This window comes from Mytilus californianus, unplaced genomic scaffold (genome assembly GCF_021869535.1).
Source record: "Mytilus californianus isolate M0D057914Y unplaced genomic scaffold, xbMytCali1.0.p SCAF_13, whole genome shotgun sequence".
In the NCBI taxonomy this organism is placed as follows: Eukaryota; Metazoa; Mollusca; class Bivalvia; order Mytilida; family Mytilidae; genus Mytilus; species Mytilus californianus.
Window position 1 is genome coordinate 22,835,249 of NW_026262615.1, and position 20,349 is coordinate 22,855,597.

General features: G+C 32.4%; 1 protein-coding gene across 1 annotated transcript in view; it reads left to right on the forward strand.

Moving 5' to 3' along the window:
• The window catches only part of LOC127723900 (uncharacterized), a 196,600-nt gene that overhangs the window by 69,402 nt on the left and 106,849 nt on the right, over nucleotides 1-20,349 (forward strand). Inside the window, exons 19-29 of the mRNA XM_052230616.1 lie at nucleotides 1,909-2,093; nucleotides 2,682-2,844; nucleotides 5,359-5,445; nucleotides 7,413-7,585; nucleotides 9,881-10,049; nucleotides 11,472-11,591; nucleotides 12,828-12,947; nucleotides 14,227-14,368; nucleotides 16,371-16,546; nucleotides 18,541-18,626; nucleotides 19,865-20,000. Coding sequence (XP_052086576.1) covers nucleotides 1,909-2,093; nucleotides 2,682-2,844; nucleotides 5,359-5,445; nucleotides 7,413-7,585; nucleotides 9,881-10,049; nucleotides 11,472-11,591; nucleotides 12,828-12,947; nucleotides 14,227-14,368; nucleotides 16,371-16,546; nucleotides 18,541-18,626; nucleotides 19,865-20,000 — 1,557 coding nt within the window. The remainder of the gene's footprint in view (nucleotides 1-1,908; nucleotides 2,094-2,681; nucleotides 2,845-5,358; nucleotides 5,446-7,412; nucleotides 7,586-9,880; nucleotides 10,050-11,471; nucleotides 11,592-12,827; nucleotides 12,948-14,226; nucleotides 14,369-16,370; nucleotides 16,547-18,540; nucleotides 18,627-19,864; nucleotides 20,001-20,349) is intronic.

Sequence of the window (20,349 nt, forward strand, 5' to 3'; positions counted from 1 at the left end):
ATCAATATTAATACCAAAATATGTCATCTTTAATGACCTGACAACAGTATCGTAACTATATCCCTTCTGAATAAGTCTGTTTAAAGGTTTGGTTAGCTTTTGAGGTGAATGTCGACAATTTTGTGCTTCGTATAGAATATTCCCATAAAAGATTGGATGTGAAATACCTGAACGTATAAGATGTCTGCATGTTGATCTGTATACAAACAGCACATGAAATAAACGCAAAAATTTGAATATAAGATATTTCTTTAAGGGCCCTTTTTGGCCCTGAATATCACGTTCATTATTCAAGATAAAGATTGTTTCAAGATGATGAATAGCCATGTAAGTAAGTGAAATAGAACTATTTTTGTCGAGCTTTTCTTTGAAAGCATTGACATTTACACCCCAACTGGAAAAAAATAGAGATTTTGGTGAAAGTTAACAAAATCGACTTGGTTAATTTCATATTAATGACATGGAGTGCAGGGTTCAATAAGTCAGGTAAGTAATTTGTTTTAACAAACATCTGTAATGTTAAAAGTTTTTATTTGTAGACACATTGTCAACATGATTTCTAGCCTTAAACCCAGTGGAAATATATACCTGTTTTCACTGAGTTTCACGTAAAATCCAACTTTGTGCTATTTATTATTCATGAAAAGAAAGCAAATATGTAAATTTTCAATAAATAGGCATAATTTTTTATATCAAGTAATAAATTTAGCTTTGCTTCATTGGAGTAATGGCCATTAATCCTAATTTGAAATTTTTAGCTTGAAATAGAGGCCATATTGGGACCTTATCAAATCTAAGCCTTTAATATTGTGAAAAAAATTCAATGTTTTAAATCATTTAAACAATTTACTGGTTCATAAGGAGAGTCAAATAGAATTATAATCAAACCTTAAAAAGTAACTTGTTTTTGACACATCAAAGGGGCATTATCTATAATTTCGACAAAAAGTTAAAATACGATTTTTTTTGTTCAAAAATTTTGAAATAATATTTGGTTAAAATTAAAGCAGTCAGTTTTGCCCAAATTTGTGAAAATAAGCTAAAAACCACATTGCTGATGTATTATTGATTTGCAAGTCAATAATTTAACATCATTGAATCAGTATTCATATGAGTTTCAATTTAAATGTGTTATAATCATTGTTTTTGCCTGTATAATAAGAATGATTTTTTTGTGGATCAAATTAGTCAACCAAATGGTTCACCCTTTAGCTAGAGACAAGTTCAATATGTTTTAGGCGTAAAAGGATAAGAATGTCAAAATTCAAGGTGAAACAAGGGTGAACCATTTGGTTGACTGATTCGATCCATAAAAAAATCATTCTTATACAGGCAAAAACAATGATTAACACATTTTTTTCACCTATAAGATGAATTCAAACAATCCTGGAAAAATCCAATTACACGTGGTCACTATCTATTTATATCTATTTTTATATCTGGTTATATGACCGTCAGCAGCCTTCAGAGGTCATGTCTATGGTTAATTAGATGGAGTTCAGACTAAAATACACACGAAATGCTGATCGATACATATTATCGAGAACATGCATTGTTAATTGTTTATTTTATATTTTTTGTAATTTGGATACTGTAAATTCAGAAATTATTGCGAGGTTTTTATCATTGCGACAAATGCGACAGAGTTGTAAACGCAATAATTTAAACTCGCATTTTGAAATATTTTATATGAACTAAACAGGATTTTTCTCAAAATCGTAAAAATTAAAATCGCATTTAAGTCTAAAATGACAAAATCGCAATAATAAATGCACGCAATAATTTCTGAATTTACAGTATACATTTTAGTATGTTATTAATAAAATATGAGAATTTGAATCAAATCTGGGAACATGAATTTGACAGCTATTGCCCCTTTAATCTTGATGCATAATATTTTGATTACAGATTCATATGTTGAACATCATTTTGCCTCCTATGGCTGGATAGAGTCACCAAATTACCCCAACAGTTATCCTAATTATGCGAGATATGACTATTCGATATTGAGTCCATTGCTGCTACCAATAACATTGCAGTTCGTTGATTTTGAAGTAGAGGCTTTAGGCAGCGGCTGTTACGATTATGTGGCAGTAAGTGTGTATATTTAAGGAAATATTTTTGGTTTATATAATGATGACACATGCAGTCAGTTTAAAAATGAATAATACTGATTAAGTCTTGGAAAATAAGATTCCAGCTCCCTCAGGCAAAGTTGACCTTATATCATTTGGCGATTCTTTTTTAGGTCCCTTATGTCAAATAGCTCCTCACAGTTCTAAATATTTATACTTCCCTGACTTTCATATATGAGCTGTGTCGGATAGAAATCGACCTTTAATGTTGAACGCTAACTTAAAAATTGATTTAAATATTATACAGTAGTACAAAGGTTCAATGTACCGGTACAACTGTTTGCATCTGATTGTTGATAAATACAATCGAAAAATAGATAAAAAAAACGGCTAGAAATGGCTGAAAGCAAAAAAATTAGTATCTACATACAAACAAAAAATGGTTCACAGTACATCGAATATCTTTTATGTTTTATTTTTTTCTTATTAATTAACTGAAAATCAATAACATTTCCATGGTTAGATGTTTGCTTGAAAATATTAAACAATGTGTATTATATTGAAGAGCACACAATTTTGATTAAGTACATGTATTTTTATTTATAGATTTATGATGGGTCTTCACCACTTGATACACAGCTTGCATATTATTGTGGAAGTTCAATACCAAACCCTGTTACAGCTTCATCTGGAGAGATGTATATTCAATTCTATTCAGACTATACAGTAACTCAAAGAGGATTTCAAGCTGTCTTTTCAGATGCATCAAGTACAATTACAATGTTATCATCATATCCCTGTTCCTAAGGAGGGGGTTTATTGAGTTAACCCTTGTCTGTCCCTCTCTCCTTCTTTATTTCCCTACCTGAGGAGAGGAGATTACTCTTTTATCCCTGTCTTTATGTCCATCCTGAGGTGGGAGGTTTACTGTTTTACCCTGTCTGTTTGTCCATCTGTCTTTATGTCTTTCAAAAATCCTGTTACAGCTTCATCTGGACAGATGTATATTCAATTCTATTTAGACAACAAAGTAGCTTAAAGAGGATTTCCAACTGTCTTTTTAGATGCATCAGTATTAAAAATAAGGAAATGTGGTACGATTGCCAATGAGACAACTATCCACCAAAGTTTAAATGTAGTGGATGTAATTATATAAGCAATTATAGGCAATATAGCAATGTTATCTGCTCCTGAGGAGGGGTATACTGTTTTACTGTATACTGGTTTAACCCTGTCTGTCTGTTCCTTTGTCAGTATGTCAGTTAGGATGTCTGTCCCATTAAATTTTGCTCCCATTTTTCTATGGAACTACAAACAATAGCTTCCTGAAAATTCTAATCAGACTTCATGTTAGCATGCTATACAGTGTGACACAATTTCAGATTCATCGATCATGAACTTCCGGTTTACCAAATATTTATACTTATACATGTTATATATTCTAAGCATAATGGCCATGTATGAAATTTTTGTCACTTTTTTCTACTGAACTACAAATAGGACCTTTCAGAAATTTGCTATTAGGCTTCATATGAACATGCTTTACTGTGTAGTGCATTTTCAGATGAATTTTTCATCAATTTCCTGTTTACTGAATAATTAAAGTGGGAGTATCATTAGTGAGCAATAGGTCACAGCGAGACTTGGGCTTGATATTTTTGTCTGAGGTGGCAGTAGCGGATGAGGCGTAAACAGTATGATAGATAGTAATAAGACCAGTTAGGTCAATGATTTTTAGTGTACAGTTGTATTAGCATTGGTACATTTTAAGGGGAACCACTAATGGTAAGTCATGGGTATTTGGTATAAGTGTTGACCAGTGAAAAAAGCATGTAGAAATCAGTGTACCTTATCCAGTGGTCAACTGTTTTGAGCAAATAAGTCCAGTTGTATAATCCATTTGCACATCTTATTTCCAAGGAGATTATAAGGCCCTGCCACTGTCATGGTTCATTGACTTCAAAACTTTTGCACAGTTTACATGCTAAAGTTTGTCTTTAGGTCAGTTTAATGGGATCCCCTTATGATAAGTCAATGGTATATGCTATGCAGTTGTATTAGCATTGGCATTTCTCATTTCAAGGGAGGTTATTTGGCCCTTCACCTTTAGTCATGGTTAATTGACTTTGAATTAATTGCCTGGTTAACATGTTAATGTATTGCCATTTTAAGGATGTTCGCTGATCTTGTTTTTAACCTATTGTCAGATATTTTTCAGAATCCTCTGGTTTTATCCATGTAGTGCCATTAAAAATTTTGTCCCCGAATACCTTCTTTTCTCTTCATAATTTTATTACAGATAGTTTTAAAAGCCATTTTTTGAAAATGTTGTGAAATCCTTGTTATTTTTTCCGAATTTTTGAAAAAAAAAGGTACTAAAGTTAAATGTATGAAAAGTCAAGAGAGAATCATTCCCCGCCAAATATTCAATGGCTTATACATTGTATCTCAAAAACATGGATACAGACATTTCATTTTTATCTGCATTTTTAGTTCTGTTATTTATTTACTATCAATTTATAACAGTTGTTTAAAAAGCTTGTTATTTTGAAACATAGCAGCAAACATACTTAATATTTGCATTATACTACCAAACTTACATAAAGGTGAGACATATCTCTGTGTCTACAGCTTATTATTTCATTTCACAGATCAACATGTATTGTTTCCGTTGAAAAAAAATTCCCATTTAACAAACACATATTGCCTTTCGCCATATTAGCCACACTATAAGCCCATGAGCACAGTGTTGGTAGTACATGTCCATGATGCACCTAGAGTCACTTCCATTTCAATTTCCAGAAATATACATTTTACAATTAAGCTGGAGGCAGGGACTTACTCTTTATATCAACACATCTAGTTTTTGAATGACTGTTTTATATGAAAAATATGGTAATTCATTAGTATTTCAATTATCTTTAATATTGTAAGATCTCATTAAGATGTGGGATGATTCACACAAACCTTTGGAAATGGATTAAAAGAGTGTGTTTTCAATTTGAATAATTATTTGTGCTTATAAGATCCGGTGTCAACAGCAAACTCAGGGAAGATAACTCTTAATTTCCTTTAATTGCCTGAAATTCTAAAAGGATTCTATCAGCAAAAAGCATGAGCTATATAACAATATGCCAAAATTATTTGCAAAGTAAAAGAAAGCTATATCTTTTTTTGAGACATATTTAGTGATGATTCAGTCAAAAATTACAAGATAACCTCTAGACTGAAATATTACTGCTGGCATTATACCATATCACTGATACCAGATTTTTATTTTCAGTTCACACCAATATCACAACACCGTGGAGACCAACAGGTCACGCCAATTTCACAACACCTTGGACACCAACAACAACATCACCAGGAGGTAAGGTTACTCACAACCACTGTTGATAATATTTATTTTTGTGGATTTTGCAAATTCCACATACAAGCCTATCGGAAGTTATTATTTCATTAAATATTTAAATTCCTTGTACATCTTCACTCACAAAATCCACAAAAACTAGTATCCACTGAATATTGATGAATCCACAGTATAATGAAAAAGAGGTCAAAAAAAGAAAAGTGAGGACTATTACCTTTTCCTCATATACACAAACATTCCACTCAAGACACCTTAAAATTCAACATGTTTCAAACAATTTAAAGGATATTGTTTTTAAAACATCAAGTGTTCAATTGCCATCAGAACTTAACATGTATTTTGTAATTTATGGTCCACTTAAATATATAAGAATACCGCTGAAAGTGGCTTTAAACACCAACAACCAATCAATCAATCAATCAATCAATCTTGAGTAATAGAAACCATAATAATCTGTTTAAATTCTCCTAAGTAATTTTTTACAGGAATATTATTAAAGATTCCAAAATCTTTACGTTTGTTTTGCATTGAATATCCAGATCTTTAAAAAAATCACACAATCAATATAGGTATGGATAGCTTAATTTGTATTCAAGAATTGAAGGGTTCCATAGTGCTTCTTTTTCCATCAACCTGGTTTTTTTTAAAGAGAAAAACTGTCTTGAATTTCCAGCATTTATTTTGACAAACAAATTTGAGCTTCAAATTCTTTGTCTTTTTTTCAGCAGCTAACATTAACCAGAGACGTATGTACTATACATGTCTCTGCATTAATTGGCAAATTTTTCAGGTCATTAACTGACATGAGTTATAATGGCAAAAATGCCTTCCATGCACATTATTGTGAAATTGATGGTTATATAATTCAATTTTGAATATAACACATCTTCTGATTGGCTGAAAGTTTTTTGTCTATCAGCTCATAGACATAATTTTGTCATGTGATTGTGACGTCTTCAACTTTTGTTCATGATTTACTCCTTAAAAATGGAATTTAGAATAAAATTATAAGGAATGACTAATATTTTTTTTGTCTATTAGAAATAACCTCAAAAACGTGGTGCACACTTTTAAATAACCCACTATGCGGGTTATTCAGAGTGCTTCCATTTTTGATATTATTTCTTCATAGACAGAAAAAATATTAGTCATTCCTTAAATAAATAATGTCATCTTGAGGCAATAGTCTAGCTTCCAATTCTGTAATTGACCCTGTAATTAGTAATCGTTTTTTAAGAGTTATTTCCCTTTGGAAGGACATGAATTTCATTGAAAATGATGAGCTACCTGATGGAGCAAATTTATCTGTTATTTTTCATTCCAAATTCAGGTTAAAATTCCTACATGTCACTTTCAACTTATCATGCTTTAAAAATAAGACGATGTGGTACGAGTGCCAATGAGACAACTCTCCATCCAAGTCACAATGTATAAAAAGTTATAGGTCAAAGTACAGCCTTCAACAAGGAGCCTTGGCTCACACCGAACAGCAAGCTATAATAAAGGGCCCCAAAATGACTAGTGTAAAACAATTCAAACAGGAAAACCAACGATCTAATCTATAAAAAAAATGAGAAACGAGAAACACCTATGAACCACACCAACAAATGACAACCACTGAACATCAGGTTCCTGACTTAGGACAGGTGCATAAAAATGCAGTGGGTTTAAAAGTTTTAACAGGCACCAACCTTCACCTTTACCTGAGACAGTTTGCATGGAGAGAAGCTTATTTTGTCTGATTTAGAACCAGTCTATAATTGGCAAAGGGAAACAACCTATGTAAAAGTGTGTGATAACAGAATCAAATTGAGAGTTGGCAAATAGACTATTGAAAACATAGTCCGTTAATAACAAAGTCCATAGACAAAAGAAAAAAATGTGCATGTATATAAAACTGTCCATATATATATAAGGCATGTTCGATGTATTATCCTATTTTGTAAATAACATCTGTTTAATTGTAGGAGCGTGTGGTGGATATCACACTGGACTTACAGGAAGTTTTACAACACCAAATTATCCTGGAAGCTATCCAAATAATCAGAATTGTAATTATTATATTGTTGTCCCAATTGGTTATACAATAGTGCTGACGTTTACTGACTTCATAACAGAAAACTGCTGTGATTATGTGAATGTAAGTATTACAATGCTAAAACAAGAGCTAAATGGCCTTTAAACTGCCAATGGGTTGATTGCTTTTTATATCCCACTGCTTTTTGAAGCAGACAGTATATGGTAATGGGAGTGTCCATTCTTCCATCCCACTTTTTATCTGCAAGGGTTATTATTATAAGAAGGGTATCCATTGGAATTTAATGAAACTTTCTCAAAATATTAACCTTATAATGCTATTGTGCTTGTACTATTTTATTTTTTCTTAATGATTTTGAGGGTTTCTCTTAAAGCAAATCATAGACTTTGCCATCGCTTTATATGGGGTGGTTGGTATCATTTTGTGAGTTTTGCTCACAATACTACTTGTTGAGTGCAATTTGAATTCATTTTGATCAACTGGTGAAAAATTTAAGCCAATTTTAAAATAAAGTTTAATGTGTATAGAAATATAAGGATATGTGATTTGATTACCAATGTAACAACTATTCACCAAACACCAAAGGCTGAGGATGTAAATAGATATAGGACACTGTACGGCCTTCAACAATGAGCAAAACTTATAGTAAACTATTAAAAGCTTGGCATGACAAAATCTGAAAGAATTCAAAAGAAATAAACCAACAGCCTGATTTATGCTAGAATAATAAACTTAAGAAAAACAAATATGGCAGACAGCAATTCAACAACAACCACTGAATTACAGGCTCCTGATTTGGGACAGACACTTAAAGACTTATTAGATCAACACTAAGCACGCAAAAGAATTTTGTCCAGCTGTTTAAATTTTAGCTTGCACGGTCCAGATCTTAGCAATCTCAATAGAGGAATTATAGTTTGTTAGGTTTTGCATGATGTTTAGTGTTGACACTACAGGCATGACAAAGGCTTATAGTAGGACACATTTATTATCAAAAACATAATTAACTCTAGTATCGTTGTACAGTTTTCCTTAAAAAAAAAAAGCAGTATGATGTTTCATTTTACAAACGTGTCACGGAAAACTGATTTATTTGTAACATCAATAAACGTTCTATTTTTATTTCATAGGTAAAGGAAGTGTCAGTACACAAAAAAAAGAGCAATATTTGTGTATAATCTTTATTGAGAAAATTAAAACAAAATAATATTATATCAGACACATATATTTTATTGAAATAGATAGATAGATTTCGAATGACAAAATTTAAGTTATTTCCCTTGGCCGCATGATTTTGGAGGGATAAACAGTTGATTTTCTTATTTGACTTGCCAAATTGACACATACAATACTAAGAAGTCTGATATTAGAAATCCCTGCTAGATGGTAGTGATGAGTTGTGCAAGGCTAAAAGAAATGAAAATTGTTCAGAAAAACCCTTTTCCTGAAGTCTAGGGGTCAGTATAACAAGTTGAATTTGGCCGATTTATGAAGCAATTTTCACACTTAGTCCTCCAACATGGAGACAAAAGAGAAGATACTCAAATTGGGTCAATGGTTACCTATTTATTGTTGCCCGCGCATCACTTTGGGGGGAAATAGAAATACTAGGCGTCCGTCCGTTAGCACTCTCACTTGTACAATTCTTTGCAGATTTTTATAAAACTTATATTATAGGTTTATATCAGCAATGTTGGAACGAGTTCGAAACTTGGTGCCCATGAACAATTTCTAAAAGAGTTATGCCCCTTGGAAACATTCATTATATATATATATATGCGAAATTGCATTGTTAGCGCTCTCATGTACAATTCTTGAGAAATTTTTATGAAAATTATATTGTAGGTTTATATCAACAATGTCTTTGACACTTTCTAATTGCTCATTAAATATTTTTAACGAGTTATGCCCTTGGAAATATTAATTATATGGAAATCACATTGAAGCATTCATTTTTCTTAAGATATTTATGAAACAATTTTAAAGAACAAAAAAAAAAGTGTATTTTTAAGTGTTGCCCTTGTACCTTGGATAGATAAAATATGTGCAACGTGGGGGACATTGGAACTCTGTTATTTTTTTGTGCATGTGAATAACAGCTCTTTGACTATCTAACTTGTGATTTCAAACATAAGCAATCCCCAGGAATTACATAATTTTTTCTAACAAGTAGGCTATGGAAATAAGTAAAATCTACTCTGTTATATAGATTAATAGCTATAGCAATCAATCATATGAGTTCCACTACGAATCTTGTTTTTAGGGCAATATATTTTGTTCTTTTAAAGTACAGTAATTTATTAAAGTTCAAAAATTAATATTGTTCTTAACCATATTTTTCCTATCATACTTAAGTGTAAATTTTGTCTAAAATGAAATGTTTTCTTTGTTTTACAGGTATATGATGGACTAACTAATACTGATTTGTTATTGGTCAGCTTGAGAGGAGATTTGAGTACACAAAGAAGAGTAGAGTCTACAGCCAACAAGATGTTGGTTTACTTTCATTCTGATAGCAGCGTCATTTATTCTGGTTTCAGGGCCATTTACACAGCAGACTTTGAGAGTAAGTGGGAAAAGAATCAGTCCTTTTTTAATGTGTTATTAGCATGCAGATTTCATGAATTTTCAAAAGACCTTTTTAAAAAATAGTTTCACTTAAATATATGCCCTTTGTATTATCAGTGTTAATAGCATCGATCTGTTGTTTCATTTATTTTTGTTAGGAGCAATTTTCTTGAATTGTAGAAAAATTGTATTTTTGTGGATATTTGATTTCTTGGTTTTACCAAAGGATGCATAATAGTCTATAGAAAATTGATCCTTTAAAAGAGTACTTTTATTTCTGTGCTTTGTGTCCAGTGTTTTAATGTTAGTATTTTTGTGCCTTGTACTGATCTTTTGAATTAATCAAATTGCTACTGATTATAACAGTTTGTTCTTATGTTGTGCTGTTACCCCACTGTCCCAGGTTAGGGAAGGATGAGCACTCACAAGTCAGGAGCCTGTAGTGCAGTGGTTGTCCATGGTTCATGTCTGTTGTATTTGTTTTTGGTAAATTGTTTTGTTATAAATTAGGCCGTTAGTTTTTTAATTCATTTGAATTGTTTCACATTATTCATGTTAGGGCCTTTTAAAGCTGACTGGTTTTTCTCATTGTTGAAGGCCGTACGGTTGCCTATAATTGCTTGCATTCATTTCATTTGAACTCTGGTAAATAGTTTTCTCATTGGCAATCATATCACATCTCTTTATTTTCATAAGTTCAGTAAGAGACATGTTTGCCCCCAAATATTAAGTCCATTATTCAAGATAAAAAATGTTTTAATTTGATGAATAGACACATAAGAAAGTGAAATAGAAATTTTTATGCCCCACCTACGATAGTAGAGGGGAATTATGTTTTTTTCGGTCTGCGTCCGTTCTTTCGTCCTTGCGTCCGTCTGTCCATCTTCAGGTTAAAGTTTTTGGTCGATTCAGGTTAAAGTTTTTGGCCAAGGTACTTTTTGATGAAGTTGAAGTCCAATCAACTTGGAATTTAATACACATGTTCCCTATTATATGATCTTACTAATTTTAATGCCAAATTAGAGTTTTGACCCCAATTTCAAGGTCCACTGAACATAGAAAATGATAGTGCGAGTGGGGCATCCATGTACTATGGACACATTCTTGTTTTGTACAGCTTTTCTTCTTAAGCATAGAAATTTACAACCCAAATAGGACGTAAATAGAGATTTTTGTGAAATTTGACAAAACTTCTGGATTTTAACTATATTTAAGCCTAGGAAACACAGAGCTAAGACTTTGAAAAATTAGATATTCAAGTCAGATGTGTAAAATGTTATGACAAACATTATTTTAAAAGTTCTTTTTTGTCGATTTGTTAATCAATTTTGTTACATCAAATAGAGCCTGAAGAGCACCTCCTCTTTTTGAAGGAACATCTACAAGAATAGGAAGAGACTGATTTGTTATTTACTTTCAGATTGTGCTATAGACCATGTGCAATGCTCCACAAATGCATCTGATTGTGTATCTGTGTATAAATTGTGTAATGGATACCCAGACTGTGCTAATGGATTTGACGAGCAGCATTGTCTCAACTGTAAGTTATTTACAGATATGAGGTTTATAACAAAATAGAAAATTATGGGCCTAGATTACATAAAAATGGGGGGGGGGGGGGGGGGGGTAAAGAATAGAGAAAAATGGGCCAAAGGTATAAGATATAGAGAATAACGAACAAAAAATATTATGAAAAGAGAAAAATGACAAAAAAATTTAAGGATACAGAAATCAAGACCCATCATCCTGACCCTCAGATATGGTATAAATAAAAGAAGTAGTGTTGTATATGTAGATGAAACAGCAACCCACCAACAACACTAAAAGTACCATTAAAGTCATCTTGAAGTCAAAATATGGTCATCAACAATAGACAAACTTCTTTATTGTATCAAGCTCTAAATCAACTTACCTTGAGTGCAGACAAGTTAGGATCAAATTAACATGGACTATCAAAGATCTTCTGATACACAAACTTCCCCACAAGACAAAAACATTAGTGTGATATAGATATAAATAAGGATTTCCTAACATGGGACAGGCATATCATTAATTCTGTTGGTGTTAAACTACTCTAGGAGCAGGGCTATAAGGCAATCACCTTGTCTGAGGCCCCTCATGGGGGTGTCCAAGTAATCACATAATCACAATTTTTTTGCCAATATAATCACATAATCATTAATTATTTTTTTAAACAAGATAATCAAATAATCAAAAATACAGTCCTAGATTATCAAATAATCAGGAAATATTTGGTCTGGTAATCAATTAATTACTATAAAAACGGCCAAGTAATCACATAATCAAAAACCCCATGAGGAGGCTCTTGTCTATGCGTCCATTTATCTATCCATTTAAGTCACACTATTGTCAGAAACTACTAAACACAATGACTTCATATTTGGTCAGCAGGTTTGATAGTGACGAGTTTTATATGTGTGGGCTTTTCCCTTTTGTCAGACAACAGTTTCCTGCTTTCCAAAACATTTTGAATTATGAGTGGGGACCTGTATGTTCAGGACAACAATGCATTCATGCTTTATACCGGTAGTTTTTTTTTAGCTCTTAATTGCTGTTTTCACCTATTCAATTAAAAGAATAATTTTATACGACATAATGTTAATGTTTGTGGTTAGATTTCTTATGCAAATATTAGGAATATACAATTGGATGAAGTCCACATTACAGCTTGTAGGCCTCACTGTATATTTAGTTATCTACTATAAAAGGATAATGCCTGGCAATAATATAATGTAATAATGCAATAATATTTTAGATACGATACTAACTAGCACCCAAAGTACACCATCAGTTAATACTACCACCATGACCACACTGATGCCACACAATGCCACTACAACAAGAATATCTACTACTCCTGTCGCTAGTAACATAGGTAAGGCAGTCTGTCTAAAACATAGAATACCACTGTATATCAAAATACTTGCTGTAAATTCAGAAATTAATGCGATGTTTTTGATAATGCGACAGTATCTGGTTCACAATAATAAAAATTTTCATTCATAATTTCATAATTTGTTTTCCTTCATGAAAGTTTTGCAATCACATTAACTAGATTTCATGTTTTTACCAATGGTCAAGGATTCATTGTAATAAAGGCACTCAATAATTTCTAATTTTACATTTGCTTTTGTATAACCATGCATGAAATTAAATATCTACAAAAATAGCATTTTTACTCAATACACCAAAATTGGTGTCAATGAAATTAAAAGAAGCAACAGTAGGTAAGAAAAGGCTGTCTGTCTAAATTAAAGCATAGGATACCACTGTAATTACACAAAAATATTTACTTCTGCTGTCGATGTATATTTGTTCCTCTTAACAGAAGTTCCTCTTGAAACATTGCTTTAAACAATTCTATAATATCTGTTCTATGCCCTTCATTCTGTTGGGAACATAACTAATATTTCTTTATTGTGGAAATAATATTGCAGAACATTTATTTCTTTTTGAACTAGTGCTATTTTTCCAGTTACAATTAAAACAAAATTGCCCAATTTGCATAGATTATTCATGAAAAAACACTTTTGTAAATAAAAAGAAATCTGTGAGATAGAATTTTGAAAGAAAATATGAGAAGATATGTTTTATAAATTAATATGCTTGTTTTCTTGCTTAAAGAAAAAAATGAAAATTTCTTTAACATTCCTTTATACAATTTTTACTAATTGAGTTATCTCCCCTTAAATGGCTTAGTTGAAAAATAGATTCCAATTAACACAAATATTTGGTATTTGTTAAAACAGTCCAAATAATGCAATAGATCACTTATTTTTCTTTATTTGAATAAACAGTTTCACTTCTATGTCATTTGGTCTATGGTGGAGAGTTGTCTCATTGGCAATCATACCACATCTTCTTATTTTTATATTTACACATTGATTGCCAATCTAGCTCAAAATTTGCAGATTAAAGCAAAAAAATAGACCAATTGTGTACTGCAGTTTCACAATCCAAGATGGCAAATACAATTAATGTACCTTAAATAGATTCTGTTTAAGAAGGAAATCAGATTTCATTATATACTATTCCCATAAATTTACTTAAATTCAGCCTGGAAAAGCTGTATATATTTTGTCCGCATAAACAATTGCACTTTCACAAGAAGAGATACTTAATGTATAATTTGTTGTAAACATTGTTTTTCTTAGAAGTGCGGCTTGTTAATGGATCTAACTGCTTGGAAGGAAGAGTAGAAATCAAAATAAATGGAGTATGGGGAACTATATCGACATCTAATGCACCATTTAGTACCAGAGAAGCTGGCGTCATCTGCAGAATATTAGGATTCAGGTGAGGGTTAAACATTTTTACTGTCAGAGAGACTGGTGTCATCTATCATCCTTTGGTTTCAGGCGAGGTTTTAGTGTCAAACAGGCTAGTGTCAACTATAAATAGTTGGTTTCAGGTGCGATTTTACTGTCAGTGAGGCTGGTGTCATTAATAATCAGTTGGTTTCAAGTTAGATTTTACTGTCAGAGAAGCTGGTGTCATCTGTAAACAGTTGGTTTCAGGTAAGGTTTTTAGTGTCAAACAGGCTAGTGTCATCTATAAATAGTTGATTTCAGGTAAGATTTTACTGTCCGAGAAGCTGGTGTCATTTGTAAAAAGATTGTTTCTGGTGAGATCTTACAGTCAGGGAGACAAGTGCCATCTATAAATAGTTGGTTTCATCTGAAATCTAACTGTCCGAGAGGCTGGTGTTATCAGTAAAAAGATGGTTTCAGGTGAGATCTTACTGTCAGAAAGACGAGTGCCATCTATAAATAGTCGGTTTTAGGTTAGATTTTACTGTTAGGGAGATAAGTGCCATCTGTAATCATTTGGTTTTAGATGAGATTTTGCTGTCAGAAAGGTTAGCTCCCCTGAGATCTTACTATCAGGGTAACAGGTTTTATCTATAAATAGTTGGTTTCAGCTGAGATCTTACTGCCAGAGTGGCTGGGGTCATCTGTAAAGAGATTAATTTCAGGTGAGATTCTACTGTCAAAGATGCCAGTATCATCTATAAACAGTTGGTTTCAGGTGAAGTTTTAGTGTCATCTTTGAATTGTTAGTTTCAGGTTAGATCTTTCTGTCCTAGAGGCTGGTGTCATCAGTAAAAAGATGGTTTCATGTGAGATCTTACAGTCAGGGAGACAGGTGTCATCTATAAACAGTTGGCTTTAGGTTAGATTGAACTGTCAGAGAAGCTGGTGTCATCTGTAAACAGTTGGTTTCAGGTTAGATTTTACTGTCAGAGAGGCTAATGTCATCTACAAAAAGTTGGTTTCAGGTTAGATTTTACTGTCAGAGGGGCTGGTGTCATCTATTAACAGTTGGTTTCAGTTGAGATTTTGCTGTTAGAAAGGCTGGTGTCATCTACAAAAGTTGGTTTCAGGTTAGATTTTTACTGTCAGAGAGTCTCTTGTCATTTATAAACAGTTGGTTTCAGGTGAGGTTTTACTGTCAAATAGGTTAGTGTCATCTATAAATAGTTGGTTTCAGGTTAGATCTTACTGTCCAAGAGGCTGGTGTCATCAGTAAAAAGATGGTTTCAGGTGAGATCTTACAGTCAGGGAGACAGGTGTCATCTATAAATAATTGTTTTCAGGTAAGATCCTACTGTCAGAAAAGGTCGTGTCATCTGTAAAAAGAATATATGTCCGGTGAGATCTTACTGTCATCTATCAACAGTTAGGATTCAGGTGAGATTTTTATGTCAGAAAGGCTAGCATCATCTATAAACAGTTGGTTTTAGGTTGGATTTTACTGTCAGAGAGGCTGGTGTCATCCATAAAAAGTTGATTTCAGGTGAAAGCTTACTGTCGGAGAGGCTGGTGTCATCTGTAAACAGTTGGTTTTAGGTTGGATTTTACTGTCAGAGAGGCTGGTGTCATCCATGAAAAGTTGATTTCAGGTGAAAGCTTACTGTCAGAGAGGCTGGTGTCATCTGTAAACAGTTGGTTTCAGGTTAGATATTACTTTTAGAAAGGCAGGTGTCATCTATAAACAAATATGTTCTGCTCAACTTTCTACCAGTTTTTCCCTTAATTTCTGATTTGTTAAAAAAAAGTTTGGGCCTTGGTGGCTGAGTGTTTAAAGAAGGTTGTGTGTTCCACTCCAATCTTAATGGACTAGGACTAGGACTGTAAGTTTTCCCGCCAAATGCTGTGTTTCTTTCGAGCACTCAAGCTTCCTCCACCGATAAAAAACTGGCTGCCATGATTTAGCCAGGGGAGCTCAAAGTGGCATTAAATACAAACAATCAATCAATAAAAAAGGTACTACATGTAATCATCAATTTTTATTTTAGCGGAGAAGGTGCAATACCATATCAGTATGGATATTTTGGACAGGCAGATAGCACAGTACCTATATGGTACACCTATTTGTATTGTACTGGTACTGAATCGAGGCTGGAGGACTGTTCCAAACAAAAATATGCTGTTCTAAGCCATTACTATGATGTGGGTGTGAGATGCCAAGCAGGTATGTCTGCATGCACACACAAAATAATGTGGATTCAATTTTTTGTGGATATGATTACTGTGGATTCATTATAATTGGTTGAATACCAATTTTTTGTGGGTTTCATGGATACAGGTGAACCACGAATTTAAATGTTCAACGAATTACAAATATTTTATAGGGTTGTATGCAGACATTGGTAAAACCAAGAAATCAAGTATCCACAAAAATGCATGCTTTCCTCAATCCATGAAAATTTGTTCCCATGAAAATAAATCAGCAGTATCATGAAAGAAGGAAAAATAGTACTGTCTAGAATGCTTTATGCTAAAAAGTGGTATCTGGATACTTAATAAAATACTACATGTGGGATTGAAACCTTACATAAAATAAGTGGAAGATCATGATTAATGTTGAGGTCACTATGTCTATGGTCAAGGTTGTATTTACTAAAAATAGATTTTAAGAAAAGTTGTAGATTTGTGGATATTTGATTTTGTAGTTTTTCCAAAATCTGCATAGTAAATTTGTACCTCGTTGAACATTTTTATTCATTGTTTTTTTATACCCGTGAAATCCATGAAAATTGTTATCCTATGGATATATTTTGAGCAGTACAGTCTTTTCAAATTGGAATAAATTGTAATAAATAAGTTTGTGACAAACCTCCTGACTAACTTGACAGGTCCTTGCATTGAGCAAAGACACTGGACATTAAGCAACCAGCAATCAAACAATCAAGCCTTAAGCAAAGAAAAACACCTTTTCAATTTCTGTCCTTCATCTCAAAGTCACAATGTAGCCTTAAACACACCGTAAAAGCTCTCACTTCAAGTTCAAGATGGCCTATAGTTAAAACATTGTGTGAACCAAATTTGATGCTTTGAGAAAAACAAATGGGTTTAATAAAGGATACATGTGCTTTCCTGTATTGAAGAAATTTATTTTATCAAAGCAACTGAAAATATGTTTGATTTTAGCAGAAGTCCATTAGTAGCAATTAACTTCTGATTTAAGATAGAAGGAGGAGGGGGTGTTTTAAATGAAAATAATAGAATATATTCATACTTATTTCCTAATTTTATTTACATCATGCTATTTAAGGAATGACTGTAATATTTTTTCTGTCTATTAAGAAATAACATAAAAATGTGGTGCACACTGAATAACCGGGGTAGCTGGTTATTTAAAAGTGTGCACCACATTTTTGAAGTTATTTCGCATAGACAGAACAAATATTACAGCCATTCCTTATAATTTAATTCTAAATTCCATTTTTAAGGAGTAAATCTTGAAAAAACTTTGATGACGTCACAGTCACATGACAAAATTATGTCTATGAGCTGATAGACAAAAAACTTTCAGTCAATCAGAAGATGTGTTACATCCAAATTTAAATTATTTTCAAATATATGATAAAAAGTATGGTTCACTGATTTTTTGTTCAAACTACGGGTTGTGAAAAATTGTCAACTTATGTAAGGATTATTCAATGAAAAAGCATGTTTGTGTAATTAGTAGGAAAACTTAACGATAGAATTCTAAAATAAGATATGAGAAGATTAATTTTATAATGTGTTTTGAGAATATAAAATGATCAAGGATCGTCTCCCTTGTTTTTGTGCTACATAATAAAACAGTTAGATAAACTTAACATTCCAGCTTAAGTTTTATAAAACTAAATTGTCTGAGTTATCTCCCCTTAAAAAAAATCGAAAGTTTTAAAATTTTGAATTGTTGTTTCCATTCTTTTAATTTTTTTGTTAAAAAAAGATGCTGCCATAAGCGAAAAACATAAATATTTAAATTTAAAAGTCAAACACATAAATTATATAATTTAGTAAATATCTGGACCAATCATTTGCAGCCATGTGCAATCAAAAATTGAATTTAAAACCCTCATTAACCTGAAGGGGTGCAATTTACTAGTATGCATATAGATAAAAAAAAAATAATGAAAATGAATGTTGATTGATATAGATATTAATAATAAATCTATTATATATCTTTTTCAGGTATATCTGAGTTCTATTGTTCATTCAACTCTGATTGTATGTTTTTGTCAACTACATCATCATCTGTGTACTGGCGAAGGTATTCTGTAAGTAGAATATAGTATTAATCGATTGAATGATGGCTGCTTAATGTCAAGATACAGCCTCTTTTGTCTCAGGAAGTCCTGTGTTTCAAGTAAAACAAAAAACTGCTACTTTACTTAGAACAATACATTTGAATATTTAAAAAAAATTGAAATTAGATTAGGGGATCAATGATTCCATAATCTTGCTATACAACAGAATAAGAACATTTGAAGCATAGTCTCTTATGAAATAAATCAATGCAGTTGCTGCCACTTTTCAATGGAATTATTGATTGATTGATTGATTGATTGGTGTTAACTGCCACTTTCAGCACTATTGTGCTATTTTGTGGCATTCACTTTTTATTTGTGGGGACAACCTGAGTGCCTGCATGGAGAGCACCACGACCTTCAGTAGGAAAACTAAATCCTAGTCAATTATGATTGGAGTCTAGCGCACCTGCCACGTGCGGGATTTGAACTCACAACCTCAGTGTTGACAGGCCAGTGATACAGCAGTTCAACTACTTAGACCACTCGGCCACCAAGGCCCCTATTCAATGGAATTCAAGTTAAATATTAATAAAAAATCTGTACATTTATGAAACATATTTTAAGAATGTTTGCTCCACTGTTTCAAATTTACAAGCATTTTAAAGATTATTATAACTTAATAGTATTACAATATAAATAATGGAACTTAAAAAAACAGAAAGAAATGAAAAGTCCATGTCCTTGTTTTTGAGATGTTATTAATTGAAAATTTTGGCAGAAATGATTTTCTTTTGATTTTTCATACATTTAACTATGGCACTGTTTTACTTTCTATGAAAAATAACAAGGATTTTATAGGATTTTCTAAAATGGCTTTTTTAAACTGTATGTAATAAAATTATGAAAAGAAAAGTAGGGGTTAGTGGGCAAAATTTTAATTACACTTTTGATTAATATATGGAAAAAATAGAAATTTCCGAATATCTGATGAAAAGTCAAAAACAAGAGTAGCAAACATCCTTAAGATCAGAAACATAGATGTTTTAACATAAATAGAATTGAGAACTGAAAAAGGGAATGTGTCAAATGAGACAACAACCAGACCAAAGAACAAAAAACAGCCCATGGCCACAATGGGTCTTCATCACAGCGAGAAAATTCTAGGCTTCAACTGGCCCCTAAACAGAAATATGTACTAGCGAAATAAATTATTTTAAAAATAGTTTCAATTATGAAGAAACCTATGTATGTTTATGATATTTCAGGGTTGTACACCATCCACTGCTACTGGTCCCTGCACTGATCATGACAATAGCACTTCAAGTTATTATATATTCCTAGAAACCAGTAGTGGGTCAACTGGTAACTCAGCTTCACTGAACACAACAGCTACCTTTGATTGTAAGATTTTTTTTTAGATCTCAACCCTTCTCCTTTTTAGCTCACATGGCCCAAAAGGGCCAAGTGAGATTTTCTCATCACTTGGCGTCAGTCGTCCATCGTCGTCGTCCGTCATCGTTAACTTTTACAAAAATCTTCTCCTCTGAAACTACTGGGCCAAATTAAATCAAACTTTGCCACAATCATCATTTGGGTAATTAGTTTTAAAAATGTGTCGGACGACCCAGCTCGCCAACCAAGATGGCAGCCATGGCTAAAAATAGAATGAAATTTTCAGACAAATCAGACAACCCGTTGTTGGGTTGCTGCCCCTGAATTGGTAATTTTAAGAAAATTTTGCAGTTTTTGG